This window comes from Amblyomma maculatum, chromosome 2 (assembly GCF_055883805.1).
Source record: "Amblyomma maculatum isolate TAMU_Amacu chromosome 2, ASM5588380v1, whole genome shotgun sequence".
NCBI lineage: Eukaryota > Metazoa > Arthropoda > Arachnida > Ixodida > Ixodidae > Amblyomma > Amblyomma maculatum.
In genome coordinates this window covers 10,862,414-10,879,763 of record NC_139345.1, presented here as the reverse complement: position 1 = coordinate 10,879,763, position 17,350 = coordinate 10,862,414, and the positions used below count along the sequence as shown (strand labels likewise).

Here is a 17,350-nt window from a genome sequence, read left to right as displayed (position 1 = left end):
CTCACTCACTCACTCACTCACTCACTCACTCACTCACTCACTCACTCACTCACTCACTCACTCACTCACTCAATCAATCAATCAATCAATCAATCAATCAATCAATCAATCAATCAATCAATCAATCAATCAATCAATCAATCAATCGAGACTTTATGGCTCGCTTTTTCAGTTGGAATTTCTAGCTCGAAAATGCTGCCTTAGCCATATGCCTCGATCGACATTAGCATTTTTGAGGTTCCAGCGGCCTTTTTGAAATCAAATGAACTTGGCGTGGAAGTTAGTTCTGTTTACGAAGCGGTCTTCAACATGTTTTTTCCGAAGCCATCCACTATGGCTTCTTTGACAGCCTGAGTTGCTTTGGGATGTTAAATCACATAAACCAGACCAAACTATTAACATGTTTCTTTAACGGAAACGAAAATTTCAGCATTCATTCCCATTTTTCCGCGCTGTCGAATGTCCCAAAATTGGTATAGCGATACCGAATTAAAAGAAAACAAAAACTAAGAGGCCAGTAAACACAGCTTCTTTCCCGAGTCCGTGAACGCAGACATGGAAAAAAAAAAAGAGCATAAAAAGCAGCAACAACATACGAACTGATTTCTGGGCGGAGGAGGCAAGCGCACAAGTCTTAGGAGGAGAGGCACGAACAGCGCAGCGAGGATACACGATGCCCGCTAAAACAACACACAAAAAATGTTACTGACTCTGACTTGCGGAAGTGGAGGAGAGAAGTCTGTCAAAAAACCAAGGGAAAGAGGAGTTAAATATGAGATAGGAAATCCGAAGCCATGTCGGGCTTCGCCCAAAGTCAGAAAAGACTGTTTTGGCTGAGCTTAAATTAGGAAGCTGGAAGAAATTGAAATTTGTATTTGTTTTTCTTGGCTTGAAGACTTATAGAATGCCATTATTATCTGTTTACGCCCTGCTTTAACTCAAAGGTCGCTTCTTGCGCTACCTTGTCGTCCTAATGTGCTTCTTTCGAGAAAATCCCGAAATATATAAAAAAGCAACCTTCTCTGCAGCGGCTACGGAGTACATTTACCTGGCTTACTGCGCACGGCGTTCGAGCTCGCGTATTCATTTTGTGCAGTTGGCGGCAGTAGTTTCAGCAACTAATGCTGCAGCTATTTCACCGAGTGCGAGCTCCGAGCGAGAGAAATAAAGGAAAATAGCCTGTTTAGAGACCCATCCAGGAGTAATTCTCCACCCGCTGCTAAATAATAGGTCGGCGGCTGAAATGGGATAATAGAAAAGAAATGAAAGTGTTGCGGCTAACTCAAGCAACTCTACTTTACGTTTACACCTCGCAACTCAGGAAAGGCTTCGTAAGTCACCGCTAGATGTGGTTAGGAATGATTTTCTACCACAGTAGCCAATGATGCAGTCACTTGCATTGAACACAGTCAGGAGATTTAATAGTCAAATGAAATAACCGCACTTAATGCCCCTTCGGGGTTGTGCGTTATTGTTGTTTTCCGTTGAAGCAAAAATATTAAATTACTTATTTTGTTTCAATACTTCAAATGACCTTGCGAAGTGATTTCACACTTTCAGAGTAATACGGCTTCCTAAGAATTAATGCATTGACGTTTCAATGTTGCTGCACTATACTTATCCAGATGAGACTACTATGATACACTGTTAGATCACTCAACAAGAAAGGATTTTGGGAGGAGAGTATATTAGCCTACGTTAGTAACATTACACTGGTAGAATATGTAGAAAAATACAGTCTGTCTGGATGTCCGTTTTCCTACCATTGATTTCCGTTTAGCCCTGCAGGATTCACTTTAGTTCTGTGTTGTGTTTCAGCACAAAACGCTAACGTGGGACCGTTTCATTGTCCATTTTATATCCATTTGGTTCTCTGGTTGTGGTCACTGTTTTTGGGGCGAAGCCGCAGCCTTCAAGCATCCGTGGAAACTGACCGGTACATCGGGTCATTGGCGAGCGTTGGTTGCATGATGCAGCCGGTGATCAGACGGTGCGGGTGACGATATACCCACTTTCTTGGGATTTTTCTGCCTAGCCGCCAGCTACTCTCGTCTGATCGTGCCGTCATGCTGACGTCCGATAAAAATGGAACATCCCGACAGGTTAAAGCTGCTGCAGGCGAGACAAGATGACGTTAAAAAGGCAACTTTTTAGCTTGTTCGAGGATGAGGACGTGACAGCAGTAACTTTTGCGCAGCCCCTCCTTTGTGCCTCCATTCCTGCGCCCACAGGCTCTACGGAAGTACTTACTCAATGACACCTTTTCGGAGAACTCTAGCGCTCTGGACTAAATGGATGACATATGCATTACCCCATTCTCTCTCCCCTCCCCCCCCCCTCCCCACACACACTCACACTGTATACACTGAGGTCATTGGTGACGACATGCGGCGACAATGCCAAAGTCCTGCTTACCCCGGAGTAAATTACGGACGTGTTCTAATGGTGGCTTACTTGCTCTGCGCCGGCGCCTCTTCTTCGTCCAGCAGCGTGTAACACCGCACCAGGTACCGCACACCGCACGTGTCGCCGGACTCCGGGGTCAGCCGCTGCATCACCGTCGACACGGGCGCGTCGCGGGGAAACTGCGAACGACATAATAAATCGTGCATCGTCGTTACACGTCGGGTAGTCGGTAGGACAAGGTGGTGGTGGTGAAAACTTTTATTGCCAAAAATGTGGAGAGAGCAAACCCCACTCTTTTACACGACATAAAGCAGCCCTTTGGGGGCCGCCTTTAAAGAGCAAAAAAGCAGCCCTTGGAGGGCTATTCAATTCAGGGCGTTGGTGATGACTAGCGCTGCTCTGTAGCAGTGGAGCTGGCCAGGAGAGGCTCCCAGTGTGACTTCGCTGTGGTTGGGGATGGAGGATGTGAGAAGGTAAGCATGTGGTGAGGACGTGAAGAAAGTCTCCCGGTTTCCCGAAAAGATTACATGAGGGCAGGAACTGATCTGGGTATCGGACATGAAGGAAAATAGGGTAGGGAGCAGTACGTGTCTGGAGTCGGCGCCAGCGGGAGGTCTCGATAATGGTTAGGGAGGGAGCCGGCGGTGCGTATACGCGCCGACTATCTCGGTAGTAGGTAAGGATATCTTTGACGGTAAGCAGACGCTACTGGGCTGGCATAGGGGATTCGACTCTTGCCCGGAAAGTGAGACCTCGGGCGATGGAGTGGACCTCCTCGTTACCCAGGAGGCCTGCGTGTGCTGGGGTCCAGATGAGGGTTACACGGTATGTGGGATGCCAAGAGTGTAGAAGCCGAACCGTGGTGCGGTATACCAGGCCATTAGCGAACTTTTATAGTGAGATTTTGAATCGGAGAGAATTTTGGTAGCAGAGGTGGAGATGAGAGCTAGCGCAATGGCTGCCTCCTCTGCAATTTCGGAGGAGTCTGTCGTGATAGAACCTGATGCGAGTAATCGGGCCTGAATTTTAAGACGAGGGCACAGATCACCAACCCCGCCTAGCGTTTTTCATGTCTAAATGCGGCATTGAGCGTTTCTCCTTTTCTTGCAAAGAACGCAACGACAGCTTTCTGCAACTGCGTGAACTGCACCGCCTTTTCTGTTCCCTAAGGGCTGCTTGTGCTATCAATATGAGGGTCAGCGAACTCCGAAGCTGCGGCAGGGGTTTTTTACGCGGATGTAATAATATCAGGTAGAAGCTTGTAGTGAAACAAAACGTAAAAAAGAAGCACGATTACACGGCGACAGGGATAAATGTCCAGCAGCTTCAAACAGTCCTTTAACTATGAAGCAAAACCTCGCCCAGCCTTTACCATCCCGAGCATCGAGAAAAAAAAAAAAAAATCGAGAATAGAATATACCCTTTGCTTTGACAGTCACGTGTAGGCAGGCGAATGGCGAATTCACAGTGTGGAGTGGTGCACAGCACACAATAGTAAACATACAATATAAAGCTACGAAAAGGATGGCAGCGATTAGCTTTCTTAAGCTGAACAAAATAAATAGAACAGTGTTTTGGCCGGATGCGGAATGATGCTTGAAATTGTTAGGAGGGATTACAATTATCTCTTGGCCACCTAGGGATCTGCTAACGTGAGAGAGACCCATCTACGTCCTGTAGACGAGTGTTTCCCGAATGGTGCTCCGCGGACCTCAGGGTGTCCGTGAAATCCACGTGCAAACACAGAAAAGAAAGGTCGCGCGATAGCTCTGACCTGGTAAGACACACTTTTTCATGGTTAAAATTTACATGCGGAGGTTCAACACGGGCTTTAACTTCTCAAAGCGAAATAAACATGAGAAGAGTGAGGGAACGGAGACCACACCCGCGAGAGAGAGGGAATCAGAGCGTCTACGGCATTTGTTGATGCTGGCATCGGGAAAAAGAGCTCTGGCTGCACAGGTGGAGAAGGTTACAATGCAAAGCGTCTCGGGTGTTCGACGAGCGAGCGGCACTGTGTTTGAAGGAGTCGAATTGTTTTTCATGCCGGCGCCGACGTGTCGTCTCTTCCTCACGTTTTCTTTAGACCGGGGCGCGCTGGCTTATCAAGTACCCGTTTTTGAGAGGCCAGTTTAGTCTTTACAATATACCAATTTCGCGATTGCTTTCGGAACTGCGGCAGTAATCCCCCCCCCCCCCCCCCCCTCCCCTTCCCTTTTCCTTCTCAAGGGGTACCCCACAACTTTCACTGGTCTGAAACGGGCCCCGACATTCATGGCTGAGAACCACTGACAGTGAAGTCGATTATTTTCCAAGTATGAGGAAAAAGCATAGTTAATGCGTTGGTACATAGTTTTCAGAAAAGTAGCGCAAAAAGGATGTGGAAAGGAACGAGACGACAAGAAAAGCATACTTTTAATGTTCACCCGAGTAGTTTTCCGGTTACCACGGACCCCGCTAGTATTTTGTTCAAATTTGTCGCGTAAAAAAAAAAAAAAGAAAACTGATTGGGGTGTTTCTTTTTAACTGCCCCTACCTTCGCAATAATGTATTAACGTTCAGCGTCCACCCGTGCGCAGCAACGTCGGCGTTATGCCTTCACTATGATATTTAAGGGTTTTATTTCTTTCTTTTTTCTACTTTAACAAGGCGATAATTCAGCCTAATACAGATCAAAACTAATGACTTTCATTTCACATGAAAATAAACACTAGCATGTGATGAAACGAGGCATGTTTGAGCATTTCATACATCTGTTTCCACTAAAGGGTTTGACATGAAATAAAACGCAAACATATGATGAAACGAGACGCGCTTGACCATCTTCCATGGGTTTTGTTTGAAATTTCTACTGTAAGAACATGAAAGCTTTCGCAAAGCTTTTGGATGAAATATAGTTAATTTACTTGTGAGCATATTATGCTTTCTGTAGAGTAGCAATTCAGCCTTCGCCAAACTTTGATAGCATACCATGGCAACTGTTCACGTAGTTTCCGGCCTAATTTCTTCTCACAAACTCGCAACAAACAGTACGAAAACAGTAGTGCACTAAAATGCAATTATTTTCAAAATATGCTCCCACAAATTTTGTTCCAAATCCTGCGACATAGAGAAAGGTAAATGGAATGTTTATTTCTCTTCAGATTGTCGTGTATGCAACCTATAGCGCCGATCGTTCGCGAATTTCTCGTGCAGTTACGAGCGGAGAGAAAACAAAGAAAAACACTGTCACAAAGCAAAATATCAGAATGTACTAATTTTTGCCGGTAGGGGCGAGTACCTGCAATGAGGGAATAGGACAACACCAATTCACGAAACGCAAGCAATACACGCGGCATTAGCAACCTTGCTAACAACGCCTGTTCTTCGCGATGCGATTGTGTTCTTCCGGCGTGTGGCGGAAGCAACCTCGTGGACACACGGTGATGCCCGCGCGATAGGGTACGGAATGGTTCTTGGGCCTGGATCTCATCAACAACTCGCCTACTCAATTACTGGTTGTTTGTGTTCCCGGAATGTCTTCGTGCAATCTAGGCAGCGAAGAGAGGGGAACAGGGAAGGCAGGCCTGTTTTCAGAGCGTGCAGAAAGCAACCAGCGCTCCCGGATCGGCTATAAACGACCTACACGTGGTGAGTGTCGACACCTTCTTTACTACTAGCGTTACCCATCTTGCACTGTCGGAGCAACATTAACAGTGGACACTTTCGTCTTGTGTAGTCTAGCACCGACATGCCTGTGTTGCGGTGTAATTAACCTTTCGTACGGGTGGACGTTGTAAGTGCGGTTGTGTTATTTACAATTTGAAAATTTTCTGTTGGTATGATGTGAGTGCTGATGTGTATAATCTGAATTATGAAAATATTCGACATGTTTCGCAACTGAGATTCCTTCCTGATATCCATATTTCTTAACAAACAAACAAACAAACAAACAAACAAACAAACAAACAAACAAACAAACAAACAAACAAACAAACAAACAAACAAACAAACAAACAAACTGTAAAGAAGACAAAGAACAGAAAACGCTGCTCGCGCTGAAGCTGTGCCCTGCGGCTGGTAATTCGATCCTGCTGTGCCCGAAGTACTGCCAGCGCTAGACGTTCCAACCAACCATTAAATCCACATTTCAAAACAAACAAACAAGCAAACAAACACGCAGTATTCTCGGGAGTAAAACTACACGATGATTTGTTGCTTCAGAAACTTGATTAGTGAATACAGGAACAGTTATTGAACAAATTATAAAGAAAGGCTAATAAATGGCAGCAAGGATATTAGGGACAGTGGTCTTGCAGAGTATATAGTCGGCAGCGGTGACTGGGTTAAAATAACCAGTGCCTTGGCAGACCCGCCATGTATACAGGCTTTTCAAAAAGCAAAACGAGGAAAGAAAAGCGGGACAGCTTTTAGCAGGCGGAAAAGGCGGCTGCCCTGGTGTTGCGCATTAACGATGAGGCAACCTAATGCGTCGCTGGCCATTACTGTCCTTGGCTCACTCTCTGCCAGTGCGCTTCCGGGGAAGGATGCTTCACTGCACGCAGACACTGCGTGAGGCGGAGCCAGCACTGCGTGTTCCGCCACGCCGCTCGGATGGGCGAGCGAGCAGTCTAGACTCGAGGGAGTTTGCATAAGCGGCCATCGCTTTCACCCGCAGATACTAAAAGAAATATTCCCAACAAACGTTAAGCATACATGTCGCAAAGTTATGGATGTTGCATGCAGAAGAAGAGAACTGGTAGTAGCTTGCTGTTGTTCTTTCTTAACTCGAATGATAGTTTTCACTCCGGACTACAGGAACCACAGTAAGGTTTCAGTAAACAGCGGATAGTTTTTATAGTCAGTTAACAGGCTGGTAATCAGTTCTGAAAAATTCAACAAAAATTAGGAGGACGCTTAAGCTTCCCCTTAGGAGTAGACGCGATAGCATGCGCGCTCATTGCCTCATTTGTCCTTACTCTGATGTTACTTTAAGCACACCTGCTGCCTTGCCTATTGTTAAACAACACTGACGTTTCAGCTAAACCTAGCTCAAGCTCTTTGGCTTTAAGGAACGTTTGAGATCGTCGGCGGCTTTTTGACGTTCCAGCTCGGATTTCCTCCGCACACTTACGACACTTCTCTTTCGTTTCTGACATTCGTACCTCGGCATCCAGCCCTCGCTTCAACTGTCTAGCTGCCTTATACCGAGATTTCTCCTCCGCCTTCTCGGCATCATCTTTCTTACGACTATTCCCTGGCCGTCGAATAGCACAATCATGACAAGGCACATCTTCAAGTAAAGCCCTCGCGCTGTTAAACGCATCTGGAACACACCAGTACCAGCCACAGGTGAGGGGTTCAAATTCGGCGACACACACACACACACACACACACACACACACACACACACACACACACACACACACACACACACACACACACACACACACACACACACACACACACACACACACACACACACACACACACACACACACACACACACACACACACACACACACACACACACACACACACACACACACACACACACACACACACACACACACACACACACACACACACACACACACACACACACACACACACACACACACACACACACACACACACACACACACACACACACACACACACACACACACACACACACACACACACACACACACACACACACACACACACACACACACACACACACACACACACACACACACACACACACACACACACACACACACACACACACACACACACACACACACACACACACACACACACACACACACACACACACACACACACACACACACACACACACACACACACATCATTCACTAATCGCCAATTATCAATTAGTCAACCAATCACATTCTCGACAAGCACTACCTATAAATTGCACCCTTTGCAAGGCATCTATCGTTTTCCCCAAACTTATTTCGGCTCGACCTTGACGCACAGTTTGATGATAATGCACTAGAAAGCGGTAGCACCATCTACTACTCGATCGCGCACCAGATATTTAGTTCCGGTGGCTACCGCATCTCATGACGGCGCCATTCAAATATTTGCGCCGCGAGAAATTTGACTCCTCGTTGCAACCACCCTCTAGAACCGAGGCACGGCGACGGATTTTCGGCCCAACGAGAACAGTACGCTACGCGTAATAGCATACAAAAAGTAAGGGGGTTAATATATTTCGACACCTCACACCTGACTGATAAGTGTTCCTGCTGCGCTGTGGTCCTGCTGGCGTCTTTTTGTTTTCTTTTCTCGGTGTTCCAACTCATAAAACGTCTAGGTTCTGGTACGAGCATAGCCACGCTAGGCATTGAAAGTAAATAGAACTAAAAAAAAAAAGCGAATGATTTTATTCTTGCGTGTATCTTGCACCCGTTTAAGAAACAACTTATAGGATTTCGTTGATTTAGGGCAAGTCGGGGTTAAGGCAGCCACGCGCTTTATCTGAAATTCGTCGAACAGCCTGGCTCGCCAGCGTGGCTACTTTTAAAACGAATGCGTGGGAAAGGCAGTAAATGCGAATATATTTTTACTGACGACAGGAGAACACTTCCAGTGGAAACTGCAATGTAGGGACTTAGTGAGTGTGCATTCCGAACATGTTTGCATATTGCGCAATAACTGCTTACCGTTAAATTACAGCTAGCTAATTAATGCCTCGGTACGCAATAAAAATACCATGTTGTGCAGGATGATAAACAGGCAGGGTGGCATGATATCGCCATAGTTCCGTTTGTAATTATGTGCGCATCGAATGATCAACGAGTGAAGTCCTCCGGAAGACCTCAATCAATCTTTGGGAACTTTCGTCCTAGTTAATCACGGTCCTGGCGTACATAAAATGACAGGGCGACCATTTATTAGTAGCGCGTCTTCGTGCTGTGAATGAATGTTTCTGCCTACGTCGCCATGACAATTCATCATAGGTTGCTGAAAAGGCCAGCGATAGAAGTTTAACATTGACGTGGTATTGTCAGAGGAAAGCATGTTTTATGAAGGAGAACGTGGTGAAGGCAATGAATAATGAACACTGAAACTCTTATAATGCTCTTAATCAAATGGCGAGATACAACCTCTGCCCTCGAGCAAGATTTATTGGACAGTCGCTAGCAAGCACAGCATGAATGATATTCTGATCTCAAAGACGAAGGACGAACAAAGCTTTTCCCCATGTGTGTCAGAAATGGACAATAATGAAATAATAGATTGCAAGAGCGACGTGAGAAGAAAGCAGCGCGATCCGAGAGAAGCAAATATCTTTAATATAAAATCAGATTTTCTTCCAGTTTTAGGCCTGGGCTATCAAAGGTAAACTTAGAGAAGTCCGGACAAGACGACTGCGGGCTTTTCAAAATACCAAAGGCACGCTTGCACGAATGCGACACGGCTGCGAATGCCACGTCTGTTGCAGACGAGAGGGGCTGCACGCATGCGTGCAAGCCCCTCTCGTCTGCGACGAATTCCGATCGCTTCTTGGCCTTGTCGCATTCGCGTAAGCGTACCTTTGGTAATTTATAAATGCCGCAGCCGTCTTGTTCGGACTTAGGTTTGGCGCTTTAGTATGCATTCGGATGTTAAAGCCTTTCAGTTCGCAAGTATATTTTTTCAGAATGCCGACTAAAAGTGTCAGGTGACCTCTTCATTGCCCCGTCTGATCAGACACTAGAGCACTATGGTTCACCCAGAATTTCAAGGTGTTAAATATTGCTCCGTAAATATAACAAAAAAAAAATATGATTTTACCTTCACAGTACCACCGTTATCGGGTTTCAGGATCACAACTGATAATCGTAAAACAGCTGTTTTCCGCCCCATCGCCGGAAATTAATGTCGTCTAAAGAGAATGCGTGCGTCGTGTTCTTAGTTAACCAGATGTGTCAGTCTATGTTGCTGTTTCTTTTAAATTCAGATTACGTTCATTTTGAAGGCAGTTAGCATTGCTTACGTCATAGTACGCTATTTCATATTGGCAACAATTGTTTAGCAGGAAAGTGTCTCTCGAAAGTGAGCTGCACGATCAGCTCGTCATAACGAGGATTAGCAATGACTGTCTAGACGTAGCGAATAACAATTTCCTGAAGGCTAAGAAAGGCGCATTTCCAAGTCGTAGCGACCGACAGAAAAAAAAGTGACGTGCAATCAAAATACATTATCTTGGAGTCGGGAAAGCTCTTGCGTACACCGACGGAATCGATGTACGAACTGTCCGCGAACTCTCGGGTTGTGGCGCTGTCGTGCGTCTAGTCCGTCCATATAGATTTTTATCGTTCGGATCAGTAGGCGAAACTTCTGCGCCAGCCTTTGGCTGCCTTTAGGACTCTTTGTGCCACGTGACTATAATTCTCTCTGTGATTATAATTGTGCCCGTACCGGGGGCAGCCGAGCTTCTTCCATGTGGCCGCCTTTAGGACTCTCTGTGCCACGGTAATCAAACGACGCAATTGCCGCGGGGTTCGGTCAGCTAAGTGGATTATAATTGCGCCCGTACCGGGGGCAGCCGAGCTTCTTCCATGCCAGCTCCATAGAGCCACTCACTTTGGCTGCATGACCAACCCCGTTCTCCTCCGCCCTCTTTTATTATGTTGTGTTCTTTTTCTTTCGGGCGGATCTCCCATTTGTTTGATCGCTTAAAGTAGCTTCATTGGGACGCCACACACTATGACAAGACAGCCATTGTATTTTGAATGACTTCTGGCATGCGCATCTGTGAAACAGTGTACGCCTGTGTGGCAGAAGCAAAGGTATACATATTTATGTCACCTTCGTGTAATATATATGCTCAAGCAGCGAGAGGAAGCTAGCAAGCTAAATGTGGTTAAGCATGTGCGCTTTTATTTATTCATTTTTTTTTGCGTGTGATGACGTGAGTTTGCAAGCCTTTTAACTCACTCCACTATTTTGCTGTAGAAGGCAATTCAAAATCGGCTGTCGACAGAGGCACTATCACGGTAGAAGGGCAGCTTGCAACAAAACATCCATTCCCTCCGGGCGCATGTTTGAAGCTCTGCGTTAACATGTTTTGACACGTGTTTGTTCTTCATTTTGGTCATTGTATTCTGTCACAGCCTTTAACGGCTCGCATCTGACGATCAGAGCGCTTGACTATCGAAGCAATTGAGTCTGTAGGGCAAAGACTGCGTCCTGGCGTTCAGTTAAGCCTGGAAAAGTTTTTAGTGCGCGGGGCCACGAACTTAGTGCGTGCAGTTAAAACAAAAACTAAGCAGATAAACATTATCTGCCTCCTTAAAGCAAATAAACTTACTCGATTCGCCCATGTGCTCTGAAAATGATCTTAGACCCGACGTTTCGTCCAAAGTTTGTCGGCGATGCAGCTGCTTCCGGCTAAATATATTTCTGACCGCCATTAGTTGAACCAGCCATCAGACATCTTCACCCGTCGAACTCTGAAAAGCACGGAAGAAACCAATCGAAACAGAAAAAGAAAACAAAAACAGAATAGTTTGTAACAGACATGAATCTGGTGGGCCATCTTGCGAGGGAATTCGAGCAATTCACAACAAGTCGTTACGGGCAAGATACGATGCCGGTTTTAGGAACTCTCATGTTATAATTTTGCGCTTTCTTTCTCGGGGTACACCCAACGTGAAGGAACTGTAAACCGAAGGGATCGCACATGCGAAAAAGAGGAGAAGAGTGACCCTGCGGCGTCCGTGGGGGGGGGGGGGGGGGGGGGGGGGGGGCGTTGGCGTAAACACGAGTGACCCGGTAAACACGCCTGACATTTCGCAAGATCGGCAAACGCTTTCCACTTTCATTCCCACCTTCCTCCCTTCCCTTACGGCGCGGTTCGGGTGTCCACAGAGCAAGTGTGACAGTTACTGCGCCTTTCCCTTCCTGTGAACCAATTTAATTTTAAGAGCCAAATTAAACTTGCTCGCTGTCCGCAGCCGGCGGGGCACGTACTGCGCACATCGTAATTGGCCGTTAGAGTTTCCTATATGTGCGTACAAATGCATTTTCGGTTCCCGTATCCAGCTAACATGAGCCAGGGGTTAAAAATAAAGTAACAAAATGTTGGAGGTAGGCTAGAGAAACCAGTTGTATGCGACTCACCGCCAGCTATGTCGCGCACCACGGGCAAATTTTGTTTTGTAACTATTATTTTAGTTACTTAGGTTCATTTTTCTGAACTACAAATGATTAACTTAAATAAATGGGTTTTGTAAAGTTGGAGAGCACTTTAATAAACCCCCATTTTATTATTTGCGATAAAGGAAGTCTGAAGTGTATCTTTTTTTCCGAGCTCCAACGAAAGTCCACCAAATAAAATAAAATAAAAAAAGGTCGCATGACTAGCGCTTTCGCGCGTCATGTTTGCGCTGCTTTCGATCGGGGTTAGATCGAACGAAATCAGCTGCTCCTGCCTCTCGATGGCCCCATTGCAGTTGATGTTTATATGTTGGCAATTGTTGCAGCGAGCGCGGCGAGCTCACTTAACTTGCGCCTTCACGTGCGCCGGCTGGCTGACACGGGTAAAGAAAGAATCGCAAAAACATTGACCTGTCGCTGCAACGGGCAGTGGAGCCACGAACGCAGCTAATTTCGTTCACTTAAGAATGATTGAGTCCCGCAGATTCATGGCGCGCGAATACGCTAGTCAGGTGATCTTTCTTGTGTATCCCAGGATTTCTTTCGAGCTCGAAAAAAAAAAAATACACACGGGGTTTTTCTTATCGCGCAAAATAGAATGAGGGTTCCTGAAGGTGTTCTACAACTTTAAAAATCCAATTTGTAGTCTAAAGTCAATAATTAAGAATCTGGGAAATTAAATAATTAAGTATTTTGAAAACAAAAATTACTTGTGGTGCGCAATATAGCTGGCAGCAGTATGCAGTGGTTTCCTGGCCAATTCGCGTATTTTATTTTTTAACCACCGGCTCAAGTTAGCGGGGACACCTGGTATATATATGCAAACAGCAAAAAAAAAAAAAAAAAGTACTTTATGCATTTTTTTGTCCTTGTTTACTGTTGGCTTCCTGCACATTTATATCCCTGCCTAGCGTTTTTACTTTTATATTTTTAGCGTGAAGTCGCTATAAGACATGGGGATCGCTAAGCTTAATGACAGCGAAAGCAGCACGCTAATGTTAACGTTCAGAAAGTTTTCTTATGGCGTATCTTAATGATGAATATGACATAAAGATCTTTTAACGTAACTCTTCGAGCCACGTTTCCTCTATGTAACTGTTTCTTTTTTTTTCTTTTCTTTTTTACTACTCTAAGGTCTTTTCAGCGGTAATGTTCCGTGTGTACGCGCAAAGGAAAACCGCTGCCAATGACCACCTGCTAACTGCGGATGCTTAAAAATGTTATCATACACACATTCTCTTTTTAAAGTAGGTTTCCTAAGCATACATGTAATAAAGTTAGGCACTGCGCGTTCAATGATGTCGTGCATAGTAAATATTCGCGCGTGCTTGAGTGTGATACAATTTCTATAGTGTCAATATAGCAGAGCAGCTCTTACCTCTGTGCTTTGGTTTTCGGTTACCGACTCCATCTTAACCACTCAAGTCAACCAAAAATAAACCGAATTGGGAGCCTTTTTGGCTCGATTTCTTGTATGGGCTTATATCACTGCACTGATCGCGTGCTTATAGTTCAATCCATAAAATGCAATTCCACTCTGACTCCATTGTCACACCAGAACGAAAATATTGAAACAATTTTAGCTCAGACCACCGAGGCAGGGTAGTAAAGAGGGCCAATATGTCAAAACACAATTTAGTTAACATCTTCCATACAAGAAAGACGGCTGTACCGGAGACGACTTTTACAATCACTGCAGCGCTACGCCGGCAAAACTGGATTATGAGTCGTAAAACCTGATTTACACGACACTACAGAAAAACAGAGGATCAGTCGTTGCAGAGCACAGACTCCACATCTGTATCTTTTCAAGCGTGCGTGAACTTGCCTTTCTTCCCAAAGAGCACGATTTCCTCTCGTCTCAAGCGCGTTGCTTCGCCTAAGACAAAATGCGCAGCTCACAGAGAGCTGAAAAAGAAGCCTCTTTTCAGAGCCGTGAAGCAAATTTATGTAAAGAAAAAAAAAAGCAGTGTTGAATTGAAAAGCGGCAAAGGAACTTTTCTATTGTCTCTTGCTTCCCACCATCTTCTCCGCTCTCCCGCTCTTCCTCCTCCGCTTCTGGTGAAGTAGAAATGGCGAAAGTAATTAGCCTGCTCACGGCGCCGCAAGAGGGCACTTGGACGCGCGCGCTCACCAATACATACACGCTAGGAGCTCTCTGTTTACACGCCAGCTGAGCTAATGGATTCACCAAGGTTGCAGGTGAAGTGGCGCCCTCCTGTCTCCGCGACGAGCACTGCAGCAGGCAAAGTTACTCCTCGGACGCTTCCGCGCCGCTGCCACCGCGGCCGCTGATCTCTGTAGTACGAGTGCCTCTAGCGACGTCTTGGACACATCCTTGTTCATCTTAATCCTTCCCGGCGTCGACGCTTCTGCGGCCCTCGGGTGCATGCATTGGCTTGGGAAGACGGCAAGGGGCGCCGCTGCTCGAAATGATAACGCTCAGAGAAGATGCGACGATGGTGCGAAGGGGTTTAGTAAAGACTCGCCAGAATCCTTGACGGGAAGGTTAAGGCAGTCAGAATCGAGAAAGAAGAAAGTTTTAATGCTTTCAAGGCCAACACACTAGCAAATGCTACCACTTTGGGAGCCTGGAAATTTATTTATGTACACTATGAGCTGCAAGCACCTATAATATCTTCCTCGCCTTTGAAAACCGTCTTAGATTTTGGTGACAAGACCATAGAGATGAAAATGCCTGTGAATGGGGAAGAAAACGGGTTGAAAACGTTCGCTAAATGTTCAAAGAAAATTCTTGGTTACGTGTCTTTTTTTGCACCCTTTATCGCTCTAAAGATGCTAAGAGCGCATGGAAGAGTGCCTCTTAGATTACCGTTAGTATACGGGGCACTGTATACATCAAGCGGACTCTCTCCATAAAAGGGGAAAATACTGCACTGTCTGTCTAAAATTCGACAGCGTTGGAGCATCAGAAGTTGTTATTATAAATTGGGAGGCCAGAGACTTTAACTGCTCGGCCGTAACAACAACGGTTTCTGACGTGACGCCGTCCTTGACCTCGGAAGTGACATGAGCGTAACGTGCGATAGTCTTGTTGTCAGGCGATCGCTGAGCCTTAAAGGGAAGAGAAGGTGTGTGAGTTTCCCTTGTGACCTGTTGGCGTAGTTGCTTCTAGCACAGAGCTGTCACATTACAGTGCGGTGGATTATAAGTGGCAGTCGGAGATAGTGCGGCTCATCAAAGCGGCCTGGAGGAGCAAACTGTCTTACTGCAAACTTCTTAGGATAAGGTCGTTTCCTTGAAGAATATTTGTTTTAATTTTATAACATTCGCTAAAGTAAACAAAAAATGTTCGCTGCGCCAGTTTGCTATCCAAATAGTTTTTATTTTAGCGATGAAATCCAAGAAGTGTTTTCTGCGCTCGTGGCGTCCGATTGCACAGCCCAGGACAGGATACGCTGCCTAAATTTAATTACACCTTAGTATAAAAGAGAAAATTCCGCCTTTAAACTACTTTGCTACTGAAGGGTTCCAAACATTTAAGGCACCTAAATGTTTGGAACCCTTCAGTAGTAAAGTATGTAGACAATTTGTGGCATGTACATCGTTGTGTGGCATTGTCATCCGTTGTGTGTCAGGGGCCTTTGAGAATGTGCCACTCCAAGATAAGAAGGACGTTCCAGAGTGAGAGGGGCGCTGCTCCGAAGAAGGGCTTCCGTGCCGTCATTAAGGATAGCACCACGGTCACATGCCCGTAACCATTTTATGCTAACGTCTACTCTACATTACGCCAGAGGCAGTAATTATATTTGATTGGTAACGACAAGTGTGAAATAGTAATGTAGTCACGGAGACGACTGAATAGATAGTTGACAAAAAAACAACAACAACTGCATGGCACAGGAATGAGCTGTACCCAGGACCTCTGAATTTCACGTCTGGCGCTTTACTGACTAACCTACAGCGACAGCTGTCCAATCTTATACTTGCATGGTTATGTTGTGTGTAACCTATCCTTCAGAGTGTTCTGCCCGTGCCACCGGTGCTCAAGATCGTGTGTCTTAAAGGATAAACTTCGATTATTTGAGCTGTGATGTGCATGTCGCTCGTATACATCGGCAGAGAACGTGTATCTGGCGGTGACGTTTTCGAAGATATGAAACGGGTGGGAATTGCAGTGAGTGGCACTATTATGGCGAATCACTTGAATAACTTATTGAAAAAAGACACACACACACAAAAAGGAATTGAAGATAAGAGCAGAAAAGCTGTCTCGATAGGATGTATGCGAATAGAGATCTGGTTCTTGTCTCTAAGGCAAACAGTGGTATTGCCGGCATGACGTCAACTCTCGCGGCTCTATTTGAAGCTGCTACCGTTCATTGCTGGTTAAGCGAAGTGAGGATACTGACGTCAACACTGAAAGCTATAAAAAGCAGCTTGAGCGTCGAATACAAGTTCATGCAGTGGGTTGTAAAGCACGATCTCTTATTATTCCTTAACTCATTACACACTGATAAGGAAATGGCTGCATTGGTTCAATGTGTAACTTAATTTAATTTTCTCTTTCCAAGACTTGGTTGCAAAACATATGAATAACCAATGTAAATCGCCAGAAATGCATTAGATTACTTAGCTTGTCTTTCAAACTTATAAAGGCGGGTTATTATTCGCTTGCAAAAAAGCACCTCCGAAGAAGCACGGCCGACCGAGCCATGAAGTTTTTCAGATGATCCCAAAGAATCTTCACAACCTTTAACCGCTGCCGACGAATCAATGAGCTATGCTGAATGTTATGAATGACTCCTGGTATGTGCCTACACTAAAAAAAAATCTAGCATTTAACCTC

At 45.4% G+C, this 17,350-nt stretch overlaps 1 protein-coding gene across 1 annotated transcript in view; it reads right to left on the bottom strand.

Moving 5' to 3' along the window:
• The window catches only part of LOC146197928 (phosrestin-2-like), a 323,106-nt gene that overhangs the window by 21,602 nt on the left and 284,154 nt on the right, over positions 1-17,350 (bottom strand). Inside the window, exon 5 of the mRNA XM_084593205.1 lies at positions 2,455-2,585. Coding sequence (XP_084449331.1) covers positions 2,455-2,585 — 131 coding nt within the window. The remainder of the gene's footprint in view (positions 1-2,454; positions 2,586-17,350) is intronic.